At 43.6% G+C, this 25,862-nt stretch overlaps 1 protein-coding gene across 1 annotated transcript in view; it reads right to left on the reverse strand.

Annotated features, from left to right (window-relative positions):
• The window catches only part of ADK (adenosine kinase), a 269,577-nt gene that overhangs the window by 89,002 nt on the left and 154,713 nt on the right, over nucleotides 1–25,862 (reverse strand). The window contains exon 7 of the mRNA XM_056849134.1: nucleotides 9,291–9,461. Within this exon, the coding sequence (XP_056705112.1) occupies nucleotides 9,291–9,461 (171 nt within the window). The remainder of the gene's footprint in view (nucleotides 1–9,290; nucleotides 9,462–25,862) is intronic.

The raw sequence follows: 25,862 nt of genomic DNA on the forward strand, positions 1-25,862 counted from the left end.
ATCAGAGAAGGGAAATCAACACTGATTTCTGTGATGCCTCAGGATAATGTATCAACTGGGACAAGTCCTGAGTCCAATCTATAGGATGGTTTCGCCACCTAAATACTTAGCTGAAGGCCCCTCAGTTTAAGTGCTTGACACATTAAGTGTGGCGGTGAGACAGGGCTGCCAGATCCAGGTTAGGAAACTCCTCGAGATTTGGAAATGGAGACTGGGGAGGACAGGGACCTCAGAGAGGTACAAAGCCACAGAGTCTGCCCTCCAAAGCATCTATTTTCTCCAGGGGAAGTGATCTCTGTAGTCTGGAGATGAGCTGTAATTCCGGGGGACCTCCAGGTTCCTCCTGGCGGTTGACATCCCTATGGTGAGACCTACTGCCAGTTCATATTCTCCTTAATATTTTGTTAAATCACATTCTTCTTTCAGAAAAGCAATTGAAAGAGGCGGATTGTGAAGGTGAGGCAAAGTTTGTCTCAAAAGGCCCTCTGTGATGCGTTTTCACCTCAAAGTGCTGTATTGCAACGAGCCGTATTGCAAACTCCCAGTTTGAGTGGTAAAAGGCCTGTTGTAATGTGATGCTTCTGGACATAAACGGCACAGCGGGCAGGCCCGTGTGCATGCGTTGCCCGCCAACCCTCAGCTGGTCGGCGGGCAGCCAGGTGGATTGGCAGGGGTTTGCCCGCTACCACCTGGCATTTGGCAACCATATTTTAACTGCTTTTTAATATTTTATTGTTCAGTGCCTTGGGGACCCTGAATTTGGTGGAAAGGCGGCATAGTAACGTTTTAAATAAAGAGATACTTATTTTCCTTTTGAAAAAAGAAACTTAAGCAAAAGGCGATTCCCCCATTCTTACCCCAGTGGAAATCACCTGCCATGCAGAATGAATAAAAGGGAAACGAGTATAAAGTGCTTTCTTCGGATTCCTCATGCAATGTTTTGGTGTCATATTTTTACAACTTTCCCAAGGGGTGTAACAGCTAAGGCCAATTCTTGCTTTTGGGTTATGTGTTTGTTACAGAAGAATATTGCTACCAATACCCATCTATATTATACAACACCCATTCAGCCTAATGATTCTTTTTATAATTTTAAAACCACCTAGCTGAGGAGCATCTAAATTATGACGAATAAACCCTTAAGTTGCTCCTCATTTGACAGAGAAGCCGCTGGAAAAAGCTCCTTATTATTAAGAAGCAAAGCTGCCTTAATAGCACCGCACTCTTCAGTCTACAAGTGAGTGCATTTTTCATTGTGGAGAAAGCAGCTTTTAAGACAGGGGGGCATAATTCCTAAATTGCTAAAAAAAGAAAAGAAAAAAAAAAGCTTGAGAGTGGCTGAAAGCAGCATTAAGTACTTAAAAAAATCTGGCCTCCAGTTTTTCCTTTTCATTTACTAGGTAAACCACTAAAACACCGATCAGATATGAATTTATTCTGCAGCAACTAAGACAACACTGAATTAAACAGAAAGATTAATTGGAACACGTGAATCACACGGAAATATGTTGTTATATAGAGTATGATTAACGCCAAAGTGATTCAGATCATCTCCAATAACGGAGCTTTTATCGATGGCTGCAGCAAGGCTGAACAATGATTTAAAAAAGCACTGCATCTCAGCCAAGCTGCCGCAGTTAGCAGGAAGGAGGGTTGGGGGGAAAAAAGGATTCACTCAGCGGCTGACATCGCCCTGGGCTGTCGCACAATCCTTCCCACCGCACATCTTTACAACACGCCATTGACATTATGAACCTCCCTGGTGCTTCTGAGCAGCTCATTTTTCAGCCAAGGACAATTTATCAGATACCCAGGCAGTGTGCAGGAAGATAATTCCGTTAATTTAGCAGCAACGATCATGACGGCATAGCCTTTTGATAATTGGAAATTCGATATCTTTCCCCAGAAAATAATTGATAAAACACTGTAAAGGCTCCAAACAAAAAATCAAATCAATATTTTTTCCCCTCCAGCGAAAGCAACTTTCGTTAAGTGCTGCCCTACTGGCTTTTCTTAGCATAGGTTATTGTGACAAATTGTTATTTGCTTATGGTGAATTAAAAGGAACACCAGGTACCACCATCTAGGGGCCTGACTTCAATGCCAGGGTTTATTAGAGCAACAGAGATTACAAGATTTGCTCTTACACGCATTTCTGTATTTGATTGATTAATTGGAATACAGCACTGACAGCCACAAGTCCCGGCCTCGCTTAAAAACAAAACTAGAGAATGCAGAATTCAAATAGATGCTTAACTAACGGGCATCATTTGCTCACCATTAGGCAGCAAGCGACTGGCAAGTGAATCTAGAAAAGTATCTCTCCTTTATACAGCTTGTGCAATTAATTAATCCACAGAGTGAGCAAGTAAGCATCTTTAACATGAATAATGTGCCTGATTAGCCATTTTACTATTTAGCAAATCCCAGTATTTCCAAGCATTTGTTTTTGTTAGATTTTTTTAATGCCAGCATGATGTGGGAACTAAGAGTATCTTACAACACTGGTCCATGCCCTTACATTCATAAGGAGGGAACAAATGGTTTCATATTAATTAAAACATTTATACCTCACCTTTCCATGGTGCCTCAAGGCAGCAGACATTTCTAAATGAAAACCATGCATAATACAATAAAGCCCCATTAACACCCCCCCCAAAGAAAATGCCTGCAGATCAAACCCCATAAAAGAGCCAGCATGGTATAGTGGTTAAGGGCAGTGGACTCTAATCTGGAGAACCAGGTTTGATTCTCCACTCCTCCATAAGAGCGGTGGACTCTAATCTGGGGAACCGGGTTGGTTTCCCCACTCCTCCACATGTGCAATGGACTCTAATCTGGAGAACTGGGTTCGATTCCCCACTCCTCCACAAGAACCGGCCGGGTGACCTTGGGCCAATCACAGTTCTCTCCGAACTCTCTCAGCCCCACCTACTTCACAAGGGGTTTGTTGTGGGGAGGAGAAGGGAAGGCGATTGTAAGCAGGTTTGATTCTCCTTAAAAGGTAGAGAAAGTTGGCATATAAAAACCAACTCCTCCTCTTCTTCTTCCCCTACCAAATATAACAGCCTTAAAGTACCTCACAAAAAAATTCCAAGGATGGTGCCCTCCTCGCCTTCTCAGGGAGCTCATTCCATCCAATAGGTGGGAGAGCCACAATTTGTGGGGGGGAGTACTCCAGTAGATGCCACTGGGCAACCTTAAGTAGGGGGCCAACCAGAAGGTGACAACTAGAAAGAGGACTATCATGGCCCAGACAGCTTGGCCTTTTCTATTTCCACGTGCGTTGAGCACTGCAGCTGAATTCCAGCCGAATATTTTAAAAATGCATCCATGAGTGGCTCAGTTTGGAGAGCATCTGCTTGGCATGCAGAAGGTCCCGGGTTCAATCCCCGGCATCTCCAGTTAAAGGGACTAGGCAAGTAGGTGATGCGAAAGACCCCTGCCTGAGACCCTGGAGAGCCGCTGCCGGTCTGAGCAGACAATACTGACTTTGGTCAACTGAGGGTCTGATTCAGTATAAGGCAGCTTCATGTGTGTTCCTCTTGCATCTTCAGGATGGTGAAAACCAAGGCAGATTGTGAAGAGCTGCTCATCTCTAAATTGTATGAGTGGGCAACCACATGGCAAATGACATGCAATGTGGATGTAAGGTGATGTATACTGGAACAAAAAAGCCTAATATTGACAACCTGCTCCATTCCTAAGGCTCAGGGAAGCCTTAACATTTAACATTTAACATTTTTTTAAACAAAAGGTGTGTGTGTGGGGGGGGGAGTTAACTTTCCCCTAATAATTCCACAAATTGTCTCAAATCAGCCAAAGCAATCCAGAGAAAAGCTGCGACTTCTAATGGTGTTTGTGCTGGAAAGCAAGAGGACTATCCATGGACCAGGACAGCTATCCATGGAGCGGGCCACTCAGTCTTTGGTCTCGTTTCATTGACAGGCTTCTTTCTGGAGGACATCAAAGGATTCTAGCAATAGCTGATCTACCCAGGTGGAGACTAGCTACTTTGCATAGCCCTGGGAAATGGTGAGAGGGACCATGTGTCTCGCCTCTGCCAGTAGGAGAGCGACGAGGATGATCAGGGACCTGGAGACCAAGCCCTGTGAGGAAAGGCTGAGGGAGTTGGGAACGTTTAGTCTGGAGAAAAGGAGGTTGAGGGGGGACAGGACTGCTCTCTTGAATTATTTGAAGGGCTGTTACTCAGAGGAGAGCAGGGAGCTGTTCCTGTTGGCAGCAGAGGATAGGACTCGCAATAATGGGATTAAATTGCAGACGGAAAGGTACAGGCTGGATATTAGGGGGGGAAATCACAGTACGAGTTGTTCTACAGTGGAATCGGCTACCTAGGGAGGTGGTGCCCCCTCTCTGGAAGTCTTTAAGCAGAGGCTGGACAAACACTTGTCAGGGATGCTCAAGGCTGATCCCGTGTTAAGCAGGGAGTTGGACTAGATGGCCTGTATGGCCCCTTCCAACTCTATGATTCTATGATTCAGTATACTTCTTGCTAGAAACACTAGATTTGAATCCAGTGGCACCTTAGAGACGAACAAGATATCTGGAGTATAAGCTTTCAAGAGTTAACACTCCCTTCCCTTTCCTTTGGAAATCCCTTGAAATCTTGTTGGTCTCCAAAGTGCTACTGAATCTAACTGTTGTACTACAGACCAACATGGCTACACTCTGAAAACTGTTGGGGGGTGGGGGGTGGCCCATGCTCCCAGAAGGTGAGACGAAAGAAGTTCTTCTATGGTTCTGACCTCATCCTTCTACTGAGTTTGTGGTAGTGGTTAGATTTTCTTTTTAAACTGAGGACCCCCCAGAGCCTAGCTCATTCTTAGCCACCGTGTTATGCCAGCTCCCATGGTGCCATTTTGCTCACTGGGGCTACAGGCATACCTTGTTTTATTGTGCTTCGCTTTATTGTGCATCACAGATATTGTGCCTTGCAGATTTTTTTACAAACTGAAGGTATGTGGCAACCCTGCGCCGAGCAAGTCTATTGGCACCATTTTTCCAACAGCATGTGCTCACTTTGTGTCTCTGTGTCACATTTTAGCAAGTGTTTAGTGTTTTTAAATTAAGGTATGTACAATTTTTTAAGACATAATGCTATTTCACCCTTAATAGACCACAGTATAGTGTAAACATGATGGACATTGAAGAAAGCTGATAGGAAGAAAGTAGATTCCTTTGAAATGTGGTGTTGGGGGAGAGTGTTATGGATACCGTGGACTGCCCAAAACAACAACACATCAGTGGGCTATAGATCAAATCAAGCCTGAACTAACCCTAGAAGCGAAAATGACTAAAATGAGGCTGTCGTACTTTGGTTGCATTATGAGAAGACAAGAGTCACTAGAAAAGACAATCATGCTAGGAAAAGTTGAGGGCAGCAGGAAAAGAGGAGGATCCAACAAGAGATGGATGGACTCTATAAAGGAAGCCACGGCCCTCAATTTGCAAGATCTGAGCAAGGCTGTCAAACATAGGACATTTTGGGGGACATTGATTCATAGGGTCGCCATGAGTCGGAAGCGACTTGACGGCACTTGACACACACATAGTATAAACATAACTTTTATATGCACTGGGAAACCTAAAAAAATTGTGTGACTGGCTTTATTGCGATATTCGCTTTATGACAATGGTCTGGAACCAAACCCACGCGTTATATCCGAGGTATGACTGTACTTCATTTGGTTATGAAGTGTAAAGGGCTTCTGGCTTCCAGCAACCCAAGCCTCTGTGCTTAGTACTGAAAGTTTCCTTGGGTTGAAAGACATCTAAATTAAAAGGTGAGTGCTTTTTTCCGATGAAACAAGCAGCAATTTGTGACAAAGCAGTTATCATCATGAGATAATTGACCTTATTTGAGAGTTAAGCGTCCCGAGGCCAAGTTGAGCAGCTCTCAAATCCTGGCAGGTTAATTATCCCAGTGATTACAGTAGGCTTGGAAGGTATTATGGCTCAGGACCATTTGCAAAATGCCGTCATTAAAAAAACCCTAAATTTAGTAATAATTAAAAGAAACAGCAATAATCAAGTCCTTCAGTCGTGTACTGCTGTAGAAGGGCCATAACTGGCTAGCAGCAATAATTACTTCTAAATCGATATCCCAAGTTAAATTTATTATGTGACGTCTAGTTAATAAATGATGGTAACCGGAGGCAAGCTATTTTGGCTGTATACAAATAAGGCCGCAAAGAAACAATCAGCCACAGCAGTGCAGAAGAGATGGGCTCTTCCATCATTCACTCAAACATAGTTTGGTGTTAGAAAGCAAAACACAGCCTTTAAAGCAAGTGGTGCTAATTGGCTTAAATTTACAAAGTGCCAGCGTGGTGTAGTGGCTAAGAGCGGTGGTTTGGAGCGGTGGAGTCTGATCTGGAGAAACAGGTTTGATTCCCCACTCCTCAACATGAGCGGCGGAGGCTAATAAGGTGAACTGGATTTGTTTCCCTACTCCTAAACACAAGGACAGCTGGGTAACCTTGGGCCAGTCACAGTTCTATTAACAGCTCTCTCAGCCCCACCTACCTCACAGGGTGTCTGTTGTGGGGAGGGGAAGGGAAGGTGATTGTAAGCCGGTTTGAGTCTCCCTTAAGTGGTAGAGAAAGTCGGCATATAAAAACCAACTCTTCTTCTATGCAATAATCTAATGAATCATGGAACAAACCTCCTCCTCCTCCCCTTCTCCTTCTTGATTTGCAGCACTCCATTGTCTTTCTGTGCATTACTCTTGAATCTCGGCCAACAACCAGTTTTCCTGAAGGGCCGCTTGAAGCGAGGCGTGTTGGGCCCGTGCCTAAACCTCCATCCCCTGAAGCGGTTGGCCAGAAAAGCTCTCTCGCCCCGTGCCACTTTCTTCATGCTTTCTTCACCTCTCAGCTGGCAACCGAGGGACCAGCTAACAATCCACATGTGGGAACCTCCAGGGAGGGGCCTCCAGTTGCTGCTCTACAACAAAGTATAACTTTGCTCACGGTTGACCAACGGAGCCACTCAAGCTTCTAATATGAACTCAAGGGAAGTCTGATAAAACACAACCCTTCTTCCAAGAAAGCAATTAGATCATTCTTGTACAATGTTACATAAGAAAGGCCTTGTTGGATCAGACCAAGGCCCATCAAGTCCAGCAGTCTGTTCACACAGTGGCCAACCAGGTGCCTCCAGGAAGCCCACAAACAAGACGACTGCAGCAGCATTTATCCTGTCTGTGTTCCACAGCACCCAATATATTAGGCCTGCTCCTCTGAGACTGGGGAGAATAATTATGCATCATGACTGGTATCCATTTTGACTAGTAACCATGGATAGCCCTCTCCTCCTTGAACATGTCCATTCCCCTGTTCAAGCCTTCCAAGTTGGCAGCCATCACCACATCCTGGGGCAGGGAGTTCCACAATTTAATGATGTGTTGTGTGAAGAAATCCTTCTTTTTATCTGTTTGGAATCTCTCATCCTCTAGCTTCAGCTGATGACCCTGAGTTCTGGCATTACGAGAGAGGGAGAAAAGCTTCTCCTTGTCTGCTCTCTCCATACCATGCATAATTTTATAGACCTCTATCGTGTCTCCCCTTAACCGCCTTCTTTCCAAGCTAAACAGCCCTAAGCATTTTAACTGCTCTTCATAGGGCAGTTGCTCTATTTTGGAAGGTTGAAAATTGAAGGGAAGGCCACGTGAAGCACAGATCCCCTAGGGTACACCAGCAAGGTCTGAAACAGCACGTCTGTCTCTTGGGCATCTCTCCTAGTCAATTCTACCCAGCGCACCCTAGGTGAATTACAGCAAAGACCAGAGACTTTTCATTACATGGGAGAGCTGAGCTCTCCTCTTCCCCAGAGAGACAGGGCCCCCGGCCAAGCTAGAACTGAAAAAGGCAGCGATCAACAAACGACCAGTCTACTGAACAAATGCTTACAGCAGTCTTATCAATAATTCTACAAATACATACCACCCCTTAACAGGAAACAGGTTAATAGTAAATTTAGTCACCACAGACAGAATGTTAACAGATGCAGCATGGAGGCAGGAGAAAGCACCAGAACCTGAGAAATGGCTAAGGAAAGTATGGTATGCTATGCTAACGAGGAAAATATCTGCATATAGGAAGTTCTGGGATGGAGACAGATACGCACAGGATAAGTTTGTACAAGTCTGGTTTCCCTTCGTTACATTTTGGAAAAGAAACAAATCTAAAGAATTAGTCAAAAAAGAGATATTCAGACATGCGGAATATCTTAAAAATGGACTTTCCCCTAGACCCAGAGACAATGCTTTTAGGAATATTGCCGACAGCATAGAACAAAAATAATATAGAACTTTTCAACTATATTATTAAGGCAGCCAGAGTAGTCTTAGCATCAATGTGGAAGCAAGAGGAAATCCCAGAGATCAAAAAATGGCGAGAGAAAATGGCAGAATTTGCAGTGATGGCCAAGTTGAAGCATCTGTTGAATAAAAGACCCCGGGGGAATTGCAAATAAAATGGGGACGTTATTATGATTATGCAAAACAATTATGATGATAAAGTAAAATATTGATATGGAGACACCTATATTAAGATAGATATGTTACAGCTTCTTAATAGTATCCTTATTGTATCGATGGGAGTAGATATTTCAAATATTGTAACTTTAGTTATGAGCTATTTTTAACCTAGAAAGTTATTCTTATTGAGAACATCTTTGGATTAGAAGCAGTAATAACCAGGATCAATACAGCATTCAAGATTTGATATTATGATTTTATAATTAGTAACTAAAAGGTTAATATTTTATAGCATAACGAGCATAATGAGCATTGGCACACTTCAGAAGGGTGGAATGACTGAATGTATGTGGGATTTGTTCTGTTTTGTTTGTTTGTTTTGGTAAAAAATAATAAAATATTTTTTTAAAAAAAGAGATAGTGAACGTTGTTTAGCTTGTCAAATCTTATGGTATTGCATATCATGAAATAAATGGATTATTTAAAAAAAACAAGTCCACAAATATGTACCCCCTCAAAACAATTTAGTCCCTGCTTGGCCACACATATCTATGGCAGTTATTTTGCCCCATAAAGGAAAAGAAGCACATCAGTAATAAGTCCATTCTTGGTTGCCTGCACACAATTCGTACTTGTTCCAGGTGACTAGCTGTTTACAAGACCCCCTTTTCGAGCTGTAAACCTTAGATCTTGTGTTTTTGCAACCGAATTCATCATGTACATTAATAAAGGGCAGGTTCCGAATGGAGGTTTTTACAATTATGCACAGCTGCAGTTCGGCAAAACTCACCATCTCGTTCCCGAAGAGGATGTCGACGTAAGGCATCACTTTCATCATTGGCTCCTTGAAGAACTGGCTAACAAATGGCGCTGAGAGATTCAAGCTGAAGATCTTGTTATTCGCCGAAGCCTGAGTGGCCACTTTTAAGACGGATTCAGGTGACACAGTCAAAAAGAAACCCTGCAAACAAATACAAAATAAATGGCTATTTTTCAGATGTCCAAACAATCTTTATTGCTGCTACCCAGCTACAGATGTTACAAATTATCGCACTATACAGCACTCAAGATCAAGGCTGTTCAGAAATAATCTGGCATTTGAGAATATTCTAGGGTCTTGTATAGCATCCTCCCAACAATATCCAGATCTATGTTTTTCATCCTGTAGGGAATCTCCCATTTTTAACTGCAGTGTTTAGCTACAAAATAATATTCTGCAGCCATTCAACAACACACAAGTCAGCAAAAACACTTATAAAATGCAAATGTACTTACATTTGAAAATCCATAATCGATTACAGAAAATTATGACATTTTAGCATTAAAAAAAAAGAAAATCAACTTAGGGTTGCCAACCCTAGGTTGGGAAATTCCTGGAGACATGGGGGTAGAGACCTCAGTGGGGTATACCCTCAGTGGGGTATAATGTCATAGATTCCAACCATCAAAGCTGCCATTTTCATCAGGGTAACTGATCTCCAGAGTATGGAGATCAGTTGTAATTCCAGCAGATCTCAAAGCACTACCCTGAGGCTAGCAACACTATGTGGAGCAGCCCCAGCCTTAAAAGAAGCCAGAACAGAGACAAGTAGGAGTGTGTGCAGTTCTTGTGAACTCTTAACATATTCATAGTGTGTGTGTGTGTGTGTGTGTGTAAAGTGCTGTCAAGTCGCACCTGACTTATGGCGAGCCAGTAGGGTTTTCAAGGCAAGAGACAGTCACAGGTGGTTTGCCATTGTCTGTCTCTGTGTCAAAACCCTGGACATCCTTCGTGGTCTCCCATGCAAATACTAACCAAGGCCGACCCTGCTTAGCTTCTGAGATCTGCCAAGATCAGGCTAGCCTGGGCAATCCAAGCCAGGGCATCCATATGCTATAACCATAGTTAAAAGAATCCATTTAAACAAAAACACACAATGGTTGCCTTTTTATTCACATAAACCTAGTCTGGAATACTGTGGTTACCTAGTAACAACCATTGACGGAATGCGTTGTTTAAAGCTACAGGCACTCATTTGATCATTTTGGGGGCTTTTAACCCCCTCGTGTATTTTTTTAAGGTTCAGATTTTTCTGCAAACCTGGGGCCTTGTTCAGGTTTGTAGAATGATGTGTCTTGCCTGTTCACAGCTCCAGTCACCAGATTTAAATATCTTCAGGTTTGGTTGACTTTGATATTAGTATATAGATGATGATGTTATTTTATTAAAGTATGATTGGTTGGATCCTTCCAGTACTGGATCAGGGGACAATTTCACTCATTTCCCCTGCCCTTATTATAGACCTTTATGCCGCATGGCATTTTGTTTAAGTGGGTCCCATCCCTAAAAAGGTTTTGGAGGGCACAGGGCCCTATTGAGAGAAAAGTGTGCAAGGTACAGGATCCAACCCAATAGTTTTAGTCAAGTTTCATTAATAAACTGCTTTTACGCTTTTTTGGGGGGGAAGTAGCATAAAACGTTTTAAATAAATACAATTTTAATAAAATAATAATGAAGAAGAAATAAGGAGGGAAAGAAGAATAAAAAGGGGAATGTGTATCTTATATATAACCTGCCCTGCCCTGCAAAATTGAAGCTAAAACCCTGTGTCAGTAGTATAAAATAGGATTTGAACTTTAGACTGGTTGGTTTGTTCTTTCAGGTTTTGCTTCAAAGCTCTCTGAATAAGACGTTTCTAGCCATTTTTTGTATTATATTATTTACAACATGATTACCTTTTACACGTGATACTTTGTGAGTTCTATTCGCACTTGCAAGACTATGTGTTGAGTCTGGATGTTTGTATGATTATGACCAACTTTGAGGCATGCATAATTATGGACAACATTTATATCATGCATACAAATACTGGTTGAAAAGTTAAGTGCTTCAGCTTCCCTTTTAATAAAAATACCACAGCCTGAGATGGCTTGATTTATAATAACTTGCTGATTATGGAGCATGCAGCTTTGAGAGCGGGTACCATATGCAGAGGGTGATTGTTGGGGGGGAAGCCACTTTACTAAGAAAACATATCAAATGCTAGACTATATCAGGCAACCTCACAGAATCTGAGATTCCTTCAACTTTCAGGACGTGCAACTAAAAGCATCATTAGCCTGCTATCTGTGCACACGAGGTGCCGTAACACCTTTGAGCCACAAAATTGCAATGGCAATGAGAAATAAAGGAGAACAGAGTGTTAAATTATTTATGCGAGTGCACAAATAACTGACGATTTCCCATGCATTTTTAACCAAGAGCCGGAAAATATATCCACACAAAGACACCAAGGTGCACTAATTATCGGATGCATATTTCTCAACACATTTCACTGGTATTCATTGTGGGAATTTGTTCAACAGCAAGGCAGGCACAAGTTACCCTTCCTTCTAGCGAGACACTTGTAGCTGAGGCGTTGTAGCAGGGGTGTCAAACATAAGGCCTGTGAGCCAGATCTGGCCCCTTGAGAGCTCTTATCCTGCCCACGAGTCAGCCGAGGCAGCCACCCCCTCCCCCACTCTCAATCTGGGCTGGCGAGGCATGGCCCAGTCCGACCAAGGGATGGTTATGTCATATCTGCCCCTCGTAACAATTGAGTTTGACATCCCTGCCCTATGGGGTCCCCAGCAGTGGGAACCAGCCTCAGGGTATGTAGAATAACTAGAAAAATGAAATAAAAAATTAAGGAAGATCAACTTTGTAATAGCATTAATTCTCACCAACTTAGATCATTTTACTTAATTCTATACCTTTTTTAACAGGAGGCAGGAGTTTTTAATTATTCTTTAATAATAATCACTTTTTTCACTCTACTCCACGGACCTGTGACCAGTGGGGTGCCACAGGGGTCTCTCCTGGGACCGGTACTATTTAATATTTTCAAATCAATTTCAAATTCAATAGCTTTATTGGCATAATCATAACAAATTCTACTTAAAATTTATCAATCAAAAGACCACGATATCTAGAATATCAGCAATTTCGCATTGTCAAATAAATTTAATGTTTTTTATAAATGACTTGGATGATGGAATAGAGGGTATGCTAATCAAATTTGCAGATGACACCAAGTTGGGAGGGGTAGTTAATACCCCGGAGGGTAGGGTCAGAGTTCAGAATGACCTTGATAGACTGGAGAGCTGGGCCATAAGCAATAAAATGGATTTCAATAGGGAGAAGTGTAAGGTACTTCACCTAGGCAGAAACAATATAAGGCACAGGTACAGGAGATAGTTGGCTTGACAACAGTACATGTGAAACAGATCTGGGAGTCTTAGTGGACCGCAAACTGAACATGAGTCAACAGTGTGATATGGCGGCTAAGAAGGCCAATGCAATTCTGGGCTGCATCAATAGGAGTATTGTGTCTAGATCAAAGCAAGTAATAGTACCACTGTATTCTGCATTGGTCAGACCTCACTTGGAATACTGTGTCCAGTTTTGGGCTCCACAATTTTAGAAGGATGTTGACAAATTGGAGCATGTCCAGAGGAGGGCGATCAGAATGGTCAAAGGTCTGGAATCCATGCCCTATGACCGTGTTGGCCAACCTATGGCACGCGTGTCGCAGCCGGCACGTCAAGCCCTCTCTGTGGGCACGCGGGGACCCGTTGCGTCTGCCTAGGGCTGTGCCGTGTTGCCGTGGTGAGGGCGCTGAGGGCGGTGCTCCTTCTCCCCAAGCCCATGTTCCCCAAGCCTGCGCTGGCGCCCTCCCTCTCCTTGCACGGGGCAAGCCCTCCCTCTCTCTCAGCTCAGCTGTGGCCGAAGCTCAGCTGTTTGTCGGGCGCCCCGCCCTTCTTCAGTTTGGACGCGGGAGGCTGTGGCCGAGCACCTTGCCATGCCCCCCTCTCAGCTGAGCTGCGGGGCAGCTCAGCTTTTTGTAGGGGCCCGCCCGTCTTCAGTTTGGACCTGGAGGCTGTGGCCGAGCACCTTGCCACGCCCCCCCCCTCGGCTGAGATGCAGGGCAGCTCAGCTGTTTGTCAGCCCGCCCGTTTGTCGGCGGCCCCGCCCATCTAAAAAAGCATTTAGAAAATTCTACAACATTTGCAGACAATCCTACAAGCCATCAGGAAATCTACAAGGAATTTTCTAGCATTGTAGCAGCTGCAAAGGTGAATTTTAGTAACAGATTTTTACAGTTCCTTAAGATGGAGACAACCCTGTGTTTTCTTACTTCACCAGATAAAGCCAAATTTGAAGAACTTGATCTTTCCTGCCTACACTGGTTAGATTTAGAAAATCTGGAAATGGAGCTAATAGAATTTCAAGAAAGCTCTATCTGGAAAAATAAATTCTATGACCTGCATGAAACACTTGAGAAGATAGAAGGGATCCCAAAGGACAGCACAGTTAGTTCTGAAAATGAAATCCTTAAAGTGTGGAATTCTCTGCCAAATAATTTTAAGTCAATGAAAGCACTTGGGATTGCTTTCCTTACTTTGTTTGGGTCATCTTATGCTTGTGAGCAGCTGTTTTCAGCTTTAATTATATCAAATCTGACACCAGAAACAGGCTAACAGATGACCTGAGTGCTGCATGTGTTGCTCTCAAACTTACAAAGTATGAGCCAAGGGTAGACAAATTATCAGCATGCACACAACAGCAAAAATCACATTAATTGTTCAAAAAAATTGACAATGCCCTCAAAGATGTCACAAAAATGGTGAATTACATCATGGCTTGTGCTCTGAATTGTCGACAGTTTCAAGCACTTCTTGAGGAGGTTCAGGCACAGTATAATCGTTTACTTATGTACAATAATGTCCGGTGGCTGAGCAGAGGACGAGTCCTGGAGAGATGCATGCCAAATGCAAACTTTTACCTTTCAATAAAAAGTTGTTTGTATCATTGAAAGCTCTGTTATTGTGTTTTTCTTTTAATGCAAAATATGTGAATGTATGAGTTGTTTTTTCTAAACTAAAACCTCAGTATTCAGGTTAAATTGCCGTATTGGCACTTGGCGATAAATAAGTGGGTTTTGGGTTGTAGTTTGGAGTAATGGATTTAAACTAAGAGAAAAGCGATTCCACCTCAACATTAGGAAGAACTTTCTGACAATGAGGGCTGTTCGACGGTGGAATGCACATCCTGGGAGGGTGGTGGAGTCCCCGTCTTTGGAGGTCTTTAAGCAGAGGCTGGATGGCCATCTGTCGGGAGTGCTTTGATTGTGGGATCCTGCATAGCAGGGATGGCCCTTGTAGTCTCTTCCAACCTTGTGAACTTGTGTGACCTGCTCATTTTCACATGGTAGGGCTGTTTGAATAAATGCTTTCCCAGGTTTAGATCTATGAATATGTGCCTCAACTAGAGGGTACTCACCATAAGGTAAAGGTAAAGGTCCCCTGTGCAAGCACCGGGTCATTCCTGACCCATGGGGTGACGTCACATCCTGACGTTTCCAAGGCAGACTTTGTTTGCGGGGTGGTTTGCCAGTGCCTTCCCCAGTCATCTTCCCTTTATCCCCAGCAAGCTGGGTACTCATTTCACCGACCTCAGAAAGATGGAAGGCTGAATCAACCTTGAGCCTGCTACCTGAAACCGACTTCCGCTGGGATCGACCTCAGATCGCGAGCAGAGCTTTTGACTGCAGTACTGCAGCTTACAACTCTGTGCCACGGGGCTCATCCACTGCAGTGGACAACTCCTTATATTTTTTTCTGGCCAACGAGTGTTAACTGCAGCTTAACACTGTGCCACAGGAGGTATATTTTGGAAACACTGGATTGATATGGTAGATTTCTATTTCTTCCTTATTGAGGGCTGCCAAACTATAAATTTGAATCTGGATGTCTCGTGTAAAGGATTCAGAGGACACAGTGCATAGAAGAGGGGAGAGAAGGTACCTCTGGTTGGTATCTGAATCTAATATCGGGTTCTTTTTTAAAAAAACGCAGGAAATGCTCAGGATTTGTGCCCTACTGTATTCTGAGCGCAGGGCCAAATTCTGGGAGCCAAGACTGAACTGGTGGAGGAGGAGGAGGAGGAGGAGGAGGAGGAGGAGGAAAAAGAAGGAGGAGGAGGAGGAGGAGGAGGAGAGAAGGAGAAGGAGTAGGAGTAGTGTTAGTTTTTACATGCTGACTTTCTCAACCTTTTTAAGGAGAATCAAATTGGCTTACACTCACCTTCCCTTCCCCTCCCCACAACAGACACCCTGTGAGGTAGGTGGGGCTGAGAGAGTTCATTCATTCATTCATAAACCTTTAATGGCATATAAATTGTTACAATTGATACGAACAATGGTCATAAATCTTAAAACCGATAAGATAAAATCATAGCCAGTAACATCAGATATCAGAGGTTGTACGTTTTTGGACATTTAACACTTCTACTAAAAAATTGGCGACATCCACAGTAACCTCTGGAGCTGAATCATTCATTAGAAATTGACATTTAACTTTATTTGACAGGTAAACACTCAGCTGGCTTCATGTGGAGGAGTGGGGAAACAAACCTGGTTCACCAGATCAGAGTCCACTGCTCCAAACCACCTCTCTTAACCACTACACCTCGCTGGCTCTCCAGAAACAGGGTTCTTGACCTCCCTCTCACATTCTGGGGTTATGGATGTATTACCCAGAGCCATGGGCAGGCCATGAGGCACTGTAGAAGGAAGCAACTTGAACCATAAGCCAGTCGCTTCACAAGAAAACAAAAACAAATCCAATAACTTTTAATGACTGGAGGGGGGAATAAACTGTGACCCCCAGGAGGTGTAAGTGCACTGCTTTTCATGTGGAGAGATCAACTGCCATTAATGTGGCTGTCAGACAGAATCAGACAGAAGGTTTCCCCCCTTAAAATATTTATCTCTCTGTCACTGTTATTTGCAGTCTTGCTTTAAGCAACTGATGGAGGGGTGTGGGGGGTTTCATTTCACAAACAGACGCCGCTGACAATACGTGCACAAAGTCCGATCCTTAATGAGGTGCTAACTAAAGCCCTTCCTGGTGCAATTTTCTGTTGGTTTGCGGGAATAAAACCCAAAGGGTCTTGAAAGTAGTAGACTCATAGAATCATAGGGTTGGAAGGGACCACCAGGGTCATCTACTCCAACCCCCTGCACAGTTCATAGAATCAGCATTGCTGACAGATGGCCATCTGCGTGTGTGTGTGTGTGTTAAGTGCCAGCAAGTTGCTTCCGACTCATGGTGACCCTATGAATCAGAGTCCTCCAAAATGTCCCATCTTTGACAGCCTTGCTCAGATCTTGCAAATTGAGGGCTGTGGCTTCCTTTGCTGAGTCAATCCATCTCTTGTTGGGTCTTCCTCTTTTCCGGCTGCCCTCAACTTTTCCTATCATGATTGTTTTCTCCAGTGACTCTTGTCTTCTCATAATGTGACCAAAATATGATGGCCATCTAGCCTCCGCTTAAAAACCTCCAGGGAAGGAGAGCTCACCACCTCCCAAGGAAGCCTGTTCCACTGAGAAACCGCTCTGTCATAAAGTTCTTCCTAATGTTTAGCCAAAAACTCTTTTGATTCAGTTTCAACCCAACGGTTCTGGTCTGACCTTCTGGGGCAACAGAAGACAACTCGGCAGCCTCCTCTATATGACAGCCCTTCAAGTACTTGAAGATGGTTATCATATCCCCTCTCAGACGTCTCCTCTCCAGGCTAAACATACCCAGCTCCTTCAATCTTTCCTCATAGGACTTGGTCTCCAGACCCCTCACCATCTTGGTTGCCCTCCTCTGGACACGTTCCAGCTTGTCTACATCCTTCTTAAATTGCGGTGCCCAAAACTGAACAAAATACTCTAGGTGAGGTCTAACCAGAGCAGCGAATTGTGAAAAGCTCCTAAAGAGAGAAACAACAAAGTAGGGGACTGATTTAAAGAGCAGCCCTAAGGTGCAACTGCTCCATTCAGTTTCATGGGGCTACGCCACCTTTTATGCTGGCATAACAACGCCGGCAAAAAAGGGCGTTCCGGGGCAAAAGATCTGACTAAAGTCAGCCCCGCCCCCAGCTGACTAAAGTCAGCCCAACCCCCAGGAACGCCCCCTTTGACGCCAGTGCGAGCCCTTGCACTGGAGAAACACTGCCGCCGAGGCTGCGCCAGTGCCTGTACCACACTGCCGTGCGGCTCCCCAACACTGAAATAAGTGGCCCCATAGTGGCATAAGAAGAAGAGTTGGTTTTTATATGCCGACCTTCTCTACCACTTAAGGGAGAATCAAACCAGCTTACAATCTCCTTTCCTTCTCCTCCCCACAACAGACACCCTGTGAGGTAGGTGGGGCTGAGAGACCTGTGACTAGGCCAAGGTCACCCAGCTAGCTTCATGTGCAGAAGTGGGGAAACCAACCTGGTTCACCAGATTAGCCTCCGCCGCTCATGTGGAGGAGTGGGGAATCAAACCCAGTTCTCCAGATTAGAGTCCACCGCTCCATAAATTCCCGTTTGGACGGTGCATCCAAACCCCTCTCCCCCCCCTACTTCAGGATTGTACTCTAAAGCTATCAGAATTCAGTTCCTGATCAGTTAATAGCCATAAGTTTAATGGCCCACCCTCTATCTTCCATTCAGGTTTTTCCACTTCCCTGTATCCTTGTCAGTTATTCACAGAAGGATTCTATTTTGGCTGAATTCTTATTCAAATTCCACTCCTTTATCTAATGGGCTATTATCTTCTGTGATCTTCACCGAGAAAGTGGCCCTCAATATTCCCTCTCAAGGTCCTTTTCCCCACTCTGGCAGTGATTAACATGTCAATATTTTCTGCCACAACTGGATTTCCAGTTGAATTCAAAAGAACAAAAAACTAATTTCACAGCTGCTCTGTTTTACATTAGCTTGTGGACATCATATGGCAGATTATGTATCTTTCCCCCAAGCCGGTCATTTTACACAGGTTATCAGTGGGATAAAATGTATTTCGCTATTAACTATAATAAAGGTAAAAGATATACTGTCCATCTTATCACCCTTATGTAGAAAAACCTGTGATAACTTTTTATTGCTGTAATTTACTATATTTAAATTCTTACAAATATTGGCAATTGCATATTTGGGATATAATCCTCCTCAGTAAAATCCAGATGGAAAACAATATGTGTAAAGTGGTACATCCCACAATTAATGTATACTTGGTGTAATTAAAGCTTCTGCAATTAGCTTCATCTGCCGGCATCTCCACAAGGTATCAGATGAGATATTGTGTAACACTTGAATAAAGAAGTTGTGAAAAATACAAATTTCTACAGTTCTAGCACTCTTCAGAGTACTAATGGCATAATTTAGCAACATCTTTTGACTTGGTCTAACAAGGGTGATCTGTATGAGCGCCTTTCATAGTAGGGGAAATTGTCACAAGCTTCACTAATTGGAGAACCTTCAGATTGAAAAGGTTTGGGGATAAGACCCTTCCATCTTTGGGAAACCAGTTACTCCAAAATTATTACATTATGATATATTTTCCTGAGGCGATTGTATTTTGGTCACATGATGAGACGACAAGAGTCACGGGAAAAGACAGTCATGCTGGGAAAAGTTGAGGACAGCAGGAAAAGAGGAAGACCCAACAGGAGATGGATTGGCTCTATAAAGGAAGCCACAGCCTTCAGTTTGCAAGACCTGAGCAAGGCTAACAACAGGACGTTTGGGAGGACATCGATTCATAGGGTCGCCATGAGTCGGAAGCGACTTGACGGCACTTAACACACACATATTTTCCAAATTCAAAGATTTTTGAAGCCATCTTGCAAAGCTAAAAATAATTTCCAGGGCTGACTCAACAATGGCAGGAGCTTTACTGAGGTATCCTTTTAATTTCAGAAAGCTACTGGCTGATCGGATAAATAACCTTTTTATTTTTGATGCTGCTTGGTTTCTCCTTATAGCTTTTAAAAAACATGCTCATTGGCAAGATTATTAATAATGGCGGAAAAGCTACTCTGCCACCTTTGTCCTTATTGCTATAATCAGAATGTATTTTATCTTTGGATTGTAAGATTTTTTTTTTAATCTTTGGTCAAGCTTCGGAAATCTTCCATCTCCAGTTTACAAGAAGAAGAGTTGGTTTTCATACCCCACTTTTCTCTACCGTTTAAAGAGTCTCAAAGCGGCTTAGAATTGCCTTCCCTTCCCCTCCCCTCCAACAGACACCTTAGGTGGGGCTGAGAGAATTCAGAGAGAACTGTGACTAGTCCAACGTCACCCAGCTGGCTTCATGTGGAGGAGTGGGGGATCGAGCCCGGCTCTCCAGATTAGAGTCTGCCGCTCATGTGGAGAAGTGGGGGGGTCAAGCCCTGTTCTCCAGATTAGAGTCCACCACTCTTAACCACTACACCATTGTGGGATGGGCAGAGAAGGAAAAGTATAACTGATTGGATAATCTAAGTGAGGGATATCTTTCAGCTAAAAGAGCAGATGTTCCCCATAACCATTTCTATGCATCATGTTTTTTTATGCATCAGTCATTTTACTGTTCCTACAGGGGATGCTTCTTTGATCGTAGTAGTCCACCACTCATATGGAGGAGTGGGAAACCAACCCAGTTCACCAGGTTGGAGTCCACCATTCCAAACCACTACACCACCTTGGCATATCTCCACTGACTTTTTGAAATTTTAAAATAGCTTTTTAAAGAAAAGAGGGGAGTGGAAATGGAGTATGTGGTTATGATTCATGTTTCTATAGCCATCCAGCAAGTCTACTTGCCAGCGTGGTATAGAGAGCCAGCGTGGTGTAGTGGTTAAGAGCGGTGGTTTGGAGCGGTGGACTCTGATCTGGAGAACCGGCTTTGATTCTTCACTCCTCCACATGAGCGGCGGAGGCTAATCTGGTGAACCGGGTTGGTTTCCCCACGAAGCCAGCTGGGTGACCTTGGCCAAGTTTCAGCTCTGTTATAACTCTCTCTCAGCCTCACCTACCTCACAGGGTGTCTGTTATGGGGAGGGGAAGGGAAGGTGATTGTAAGACGGTTTGATTCTCCATTCAGTGGTGGACAAAGTCCGCATATAAAAACCAACTCTTCTTCTTCTTCTCTTGCATTTTTCAAATATGCTGCCAGAAAGAACAATTTCCCCATTACCAAAAAACAAAAGGCTGCCAAGCAACTTAACGGTTAAGGCATACGAGGGTCACATGGAAATGTATCCGGAGCCTCACTCACAAACCTGATGACTGTTCGAGGTAGCTGTGGGAGGAGGAGAAGCCCCAGACTGCCTGTGGAAGCTCTTTCGGACAGCACTCCGAATCCCAGCTGGTCTTGTTTATTTTCATTGCACTTTTAAGCCAGATTTTATCCTGCAATTACCAGCACAAAGAAATTGTTGCCTGAGTCTTTTGGCTTTTTTCACTTATTTGATCCAGAAGACAGTTGTTTTAAATTGGACAAAATACGGATGGCACGATAACAAAAATTCCTCTGAGTAATGGCTTTGGCTTTGCTCGAGCTTGCACTGTTTATTTTAATGGAAGTATGGGCTTCGTAAGTGGAAAATGACTAAGGTTTAAGCTATTGTTTTATCATTTCAAGTGGGCAGTGTTCCCGTTTTTGATGAAAGCTGAATTTCAAACAGTTTTCTGCAGCAAAGCAAAAAAACAACAACCCCTGAACTGTCAGTATATGTGCTTACATTGACCATGACAGTTTCTTTTAAATAGATGCCAACATGTCAGAAAGAGAGGACTGCTTTAAGATTGGAATAGTTTCATTATTACTAAAGCAAACTCTTAATTGATGCCACATTGGTATTTATCATGGCAACAAACTCAAAGAGCGCTCGCCCAGATATCGAAATTATTTAACTGGCTCTAACTTTTGCCCATTGATTTCCCAGTTATAAATGGGAGGTCGACGTCGCTTCGTCAAAATCATAACCTTGGACTTGTCGTAATTAATTTCCAGTTCTTCCCTGAAACAATACTGAGAAAAAGATTTCAACAAACGCTGAAGGCCAATAGGAGTACGAGAGAGACAGAGGGTATCATCTCCATATAGCAGTACAGGAATTTCAACATTATCTAAAGGAGAAATGATCAGGTGATTTCAACTTTGGAGGAGGAGGAGGAAGAGGAGGAGGAAGAAGTAGTAGTAGTAGTAGTAGTAGTAGTAGTAGTAGTAGTAGTAGTAGTAGAAGAAGAAGAGTTGGTTTTTATATGCCCATTTTCTCTACCACTTAAGGATGAATTACAATCACCTTCCCTTCCCCTTCCCACAACAGACACCCTGTGAGGTAGGTGGGGCTGAGAGAGCTCTAAGAGAGCTGTGACTAGCCCAAGGTCACCCAGCTGGCTTCGTGTGAAGAAGTGAGGAAACAAATCCAGTTCACCAGATTAGCCTCCACCGCTCATGTGGAGGAGTGGGGAATCAAACCCGGTTCTCCAGATCAGAGTCCACTGCTCCATACCACCGCTCTTAACCATTACACCACGCTAGCTTTGGACCCTGCTTTCGACCATGCTGCTTTGGACCCTCATTGGGGAAAAAGGCAGCATGTAAATGAAGTAAATAAATAGTTTGAAGGCCTAATAAAAATTCTGGCCTATTTCCATCCTGCTGCTGTTCGCTGGAGCTCTTTATTCTTCTCTGCTCCCACCAAGGGCACACATACGATTTCCCAAGACATAAAAACTTCACACTTTAAGGAACACTTTTTACTTCGGTGTATGAGATACAGCTTAGAATAGCTCTGCTGACTTCTGTGCATTTCTCTGCTAAACTGAAACTGATGACTGCTTATTAACTTTGTTTCTCTCCTACGATAATTATATCCTATTTGCCTGTCTGCACAGTTCTGCATTGGAGCTATTTCCAAATAATGGCATGTGGAACTGTGATAAATTCCTTGAATCCAAGGAGTCAACTGAAAAATAACAGGTTTGCCTCAATAAGCATCCTAGCATTTCGGCAATAGGTAGGCTTCTGCTGTTTGAGCATATATATACATATAACTGTTTAAATAAAACACAAGTTCTTAAGGTTGCATTCAGCAGAAACACAGCAACAGTGACTGAAAACTAAATAAGTTACAAATTTAAGGAAAGCTCCCTTGGATCAGACAACGGGCCCTTCTGTTCTTGCATGCAGCTTCCCAGTGTCCAACCAGACGGCTCTGGGACAGGGGGAGAAGGCCACACAGTCTCCTCCGCCGTTGCCTGGCAGCCACCGGTATTCAGGGATGCATGGCCTCTGAACATCCTCATCAACAGTCTTTTATAAACCCAGCCTCCATGAATTTGCCTGGCCCCCTTTTACAGCTGGCTACCCACAGGTTGGGTGGAAAAGAACTCAACAGCGTATGGAAAAGTGTTTATTTTAAGGCGCTAATGTCATTATTTAGCCTCAGTTTAGTCATTTTAGCTTCTAGGGTCAGTTCAGGCTTAATTTGATCTATAACCCACTGATTTGGTTTTTTTGGCCATCCACGTTATCCGTAACACTCTCCTCCAACACCACATTTCAAAGGAATCTACTTTTTTCCGGTCAGCTTTCTTCATTGTTCAACTTTCACACCCATACATAGTAATAGAGAATAGGATGTCATGAATTAACTTGATCTTGGTGGCCAGTGACACATCCTTACACTTCAGAATCTTTTCTAGCTCCTTTACTGCTGCCCTTCCCAGTCTCAGTCTCCTTCTGATTTCTTGGCTGCAGTCTGACAGTCATGCTAGGAAAAGTTGAGGGCAGCAGAAGAAGAGGAAGACCCAACAAGAGATGGATTGACTCAATAAAGGAAGCCACAGCCCTCAATTTGCAAGATCTGAGCAAGGCTGTCAAAGATTTTGGAGGACATTGATTCATAGGGTCGCCAGGAGTCGGAAGCGACTTGACGGCACTTAACACACACACACACAGACACAATGTCATTATTAAAAACATTAAAAAATTATATTACAAGAAAGCACAAATGGCAACTAATACAGGTTCATAGACTGAAACCGCAAACCAAATGCGTTTTGGCCCCCTGGTCTTCGCCAGTGGTCTAATAAAATCACTTATTATGCACACATATACATAATGCAACAGGTATCATAGTATTATAGCAGTATTATAACAACCTAGGTATGTATATTGGGATATATTCAATTAGTGTATCCAATATATTGTATATAATTACAGAGCCTACTGCCGTGGAATACATTCTACTTGTTCTTTTCTGGACTCTATTAGCCTTCCATACAATGTGTTCATACCACTATCAACCAAATACTGCTCAGAAAACCAGACTGATTATTATTACTATTTTTAAATAAAGAGGGGTTACTTTTAAAAACTGAACAGATTCTCTTGTGAGGTTCTCCAACCTCCCTGGGCAATTTCCATCAAATCACTCGCTCAGACGACATTCAGAAGCAGGTAAGTTTATTGGAAGGCTTCAGGTAAGGTCAGGGCCTACATGGTCCAAAGCTACAAGTGCTCACACAGTCAAAAGGGCTAGAATATAAACAGTTCTAAAATGCAGGCGGCGGTTACATGTTTTGGGAACCAAGAGATAATCAGCACAGAGCTAAGCTACTGAACACTTCAAAGACAACAGAGGAGCTCGTTAACCCAAGCCTGCGAAAGCCAAGGTCGGAGGGAGGAGGAGGGAATGAGGAAAGGAAAGCGAGCGGGGCATTCCAGCGGGGGCCTAACTGGGAAGCAGTTCAGCCAAGGTCTGAACCTTTCTACTGACAGAGATCTGGCCTGTCGCTTGTACGGACAGTCCAGAGGCAGAACAGAGCGAACCCTCACATCTCTCTCGTTTGCAAAATTAATGGCGAAAATTCTCTTTCGTTTTGTATTGCTTGCTGTTCTGTTGATACGGGGGCATTGCCTTTTAGTGGCCTCCATGAAGGTTCTGACCTTCCAACCAACATTTATCTACCAGTCCTAATGACATCCTATCTTTCGTCCACAGAACCCACGGCAGCCATGGTCCCTGGAAGGTCTTGTGCTTCCAAGCTCTCACCAGACCCAGGCTTGCTACATCAATGCTTATTGTGTCAGTATTTGGAACTCGCGGCCCTTTCTTACGTCTCCAGGGTTATGCTGATTGCCACTTTGGGGTAAAGAAGGAATTTCCCGCCAGGCCAGGGATCCTGGAGGTTTTGTTGCCATCTTCTGGGCATGGAGTAGGGGTCACTGGGGGAGTAGGGGTCACTGGGGGCGTGGGGGGGAGGTAGCTGTGAATTTCCTGCATTGTGCAGGGGGTTGGACTAGATGACCCTGGTGGTCCCTTCCAACTCTCTGATTCTATGATGTGCCTTCCAACCATATCCTGCACCATCTACACCAGTGGTTCTCAAACTTTTCGGGCCACAGCCCCCTTGGTTCCACAAACTCAACCTCAGCACCCCCTACCCTATCCTATAAAAAGCATTATTCAAAACAGGGGTTTGCATGATTCACTAAAGAAGATAATAATAAAATTTCAAAACAGTAACAATCGCACATCTATTCAAAATCCAATTAAAACCTTTTAGTTGAAATTTATTCAACAAAACTGATGAAATTGATCCAGTGGTACCAGCTCTTCAAAGTCGGGGGGGGGGGAATCCTGATTGTTTCCACCCAATTTGCCAGCATGGTGCCATAGCTTGATCTGTTGTAAATTAGTGAACAACACAGCTGAAGGGGCCCACCTCTAGCGGCCCCCTGCTGCCCCCATGCCTCTTAGTGCCCCCCTAGGTAATCCCACTGCCCCCCAGGGGGTGGTACTGCCCACTTTGGGAACCACTGGTTTACACAAAGGCAGCAGAGATCAGGAAGAATTAATGGTGGAAGCCTCTCTAGGGAATCAGCATAGCATGTTAGCCAGGCTATGGGAAGGGAACGCTTTTTGGGATGGTTACTGCTACAGAAAGGAGAATGCCTGTGGGGTGGCTTGCAAGCGAGGGAGAAAAAGCAGTGACTGTTGGGGGTGGGATTTTCTTCCTTTGCTCTCAGGAACTTTTGGCCACCCAAGAGCTCCCTTCTGCTTCAGCTTACAGATTCCATAGTCTCCTATACTCATAATTATACAGGAAGCAAAAATGTATTTATTGTTAATCAGTTAAACGGTTAGAATTGACAAGAATTTTTTAAAAAAATCTGCTTAAGAAAATGCCATCCTCCTTCCAGTCTCCACTAAAAGTGTCAAATGTAATTATAGATTTTCACCGAAGATGTCAGATTCTTATGCTAATCTTCATACAGTCTGACACCGCCATTCTTCAACCTTTATGGATGTGAACAGTTATCACTTTGTTTGTATGTCACCGCCGACAACATACTCAACAGTTTTCATATCTTACAGTTCATATTTTTTTGTGTCAGAGTGGATTTTGCGCACGCCATCTACTTTTGAAACTTGTTACAGCTTGAATAGAGAACGGTTATCTCTAAACTAAACATTTTTAATACAAGATAAAGCAAAAAAGGAGTTCACGATTTGAAGCATCTCTATTTTA

The sequence above is a fragment of the Euleptes europaea genome, chromosome 4 (assembly GCF_029931775.1).
Source record: "Euleptes europaea isolate rEulEur1 chromosome 4, rEulEur1.hap1, whole genome shotgun sequence".
Lineage (NCBI taxonomy): Eukaryota > Metazoa > Chordata > Lepidosauria > Squamata > Sphaerodactylidae > Euleptes > Euleptes europaea.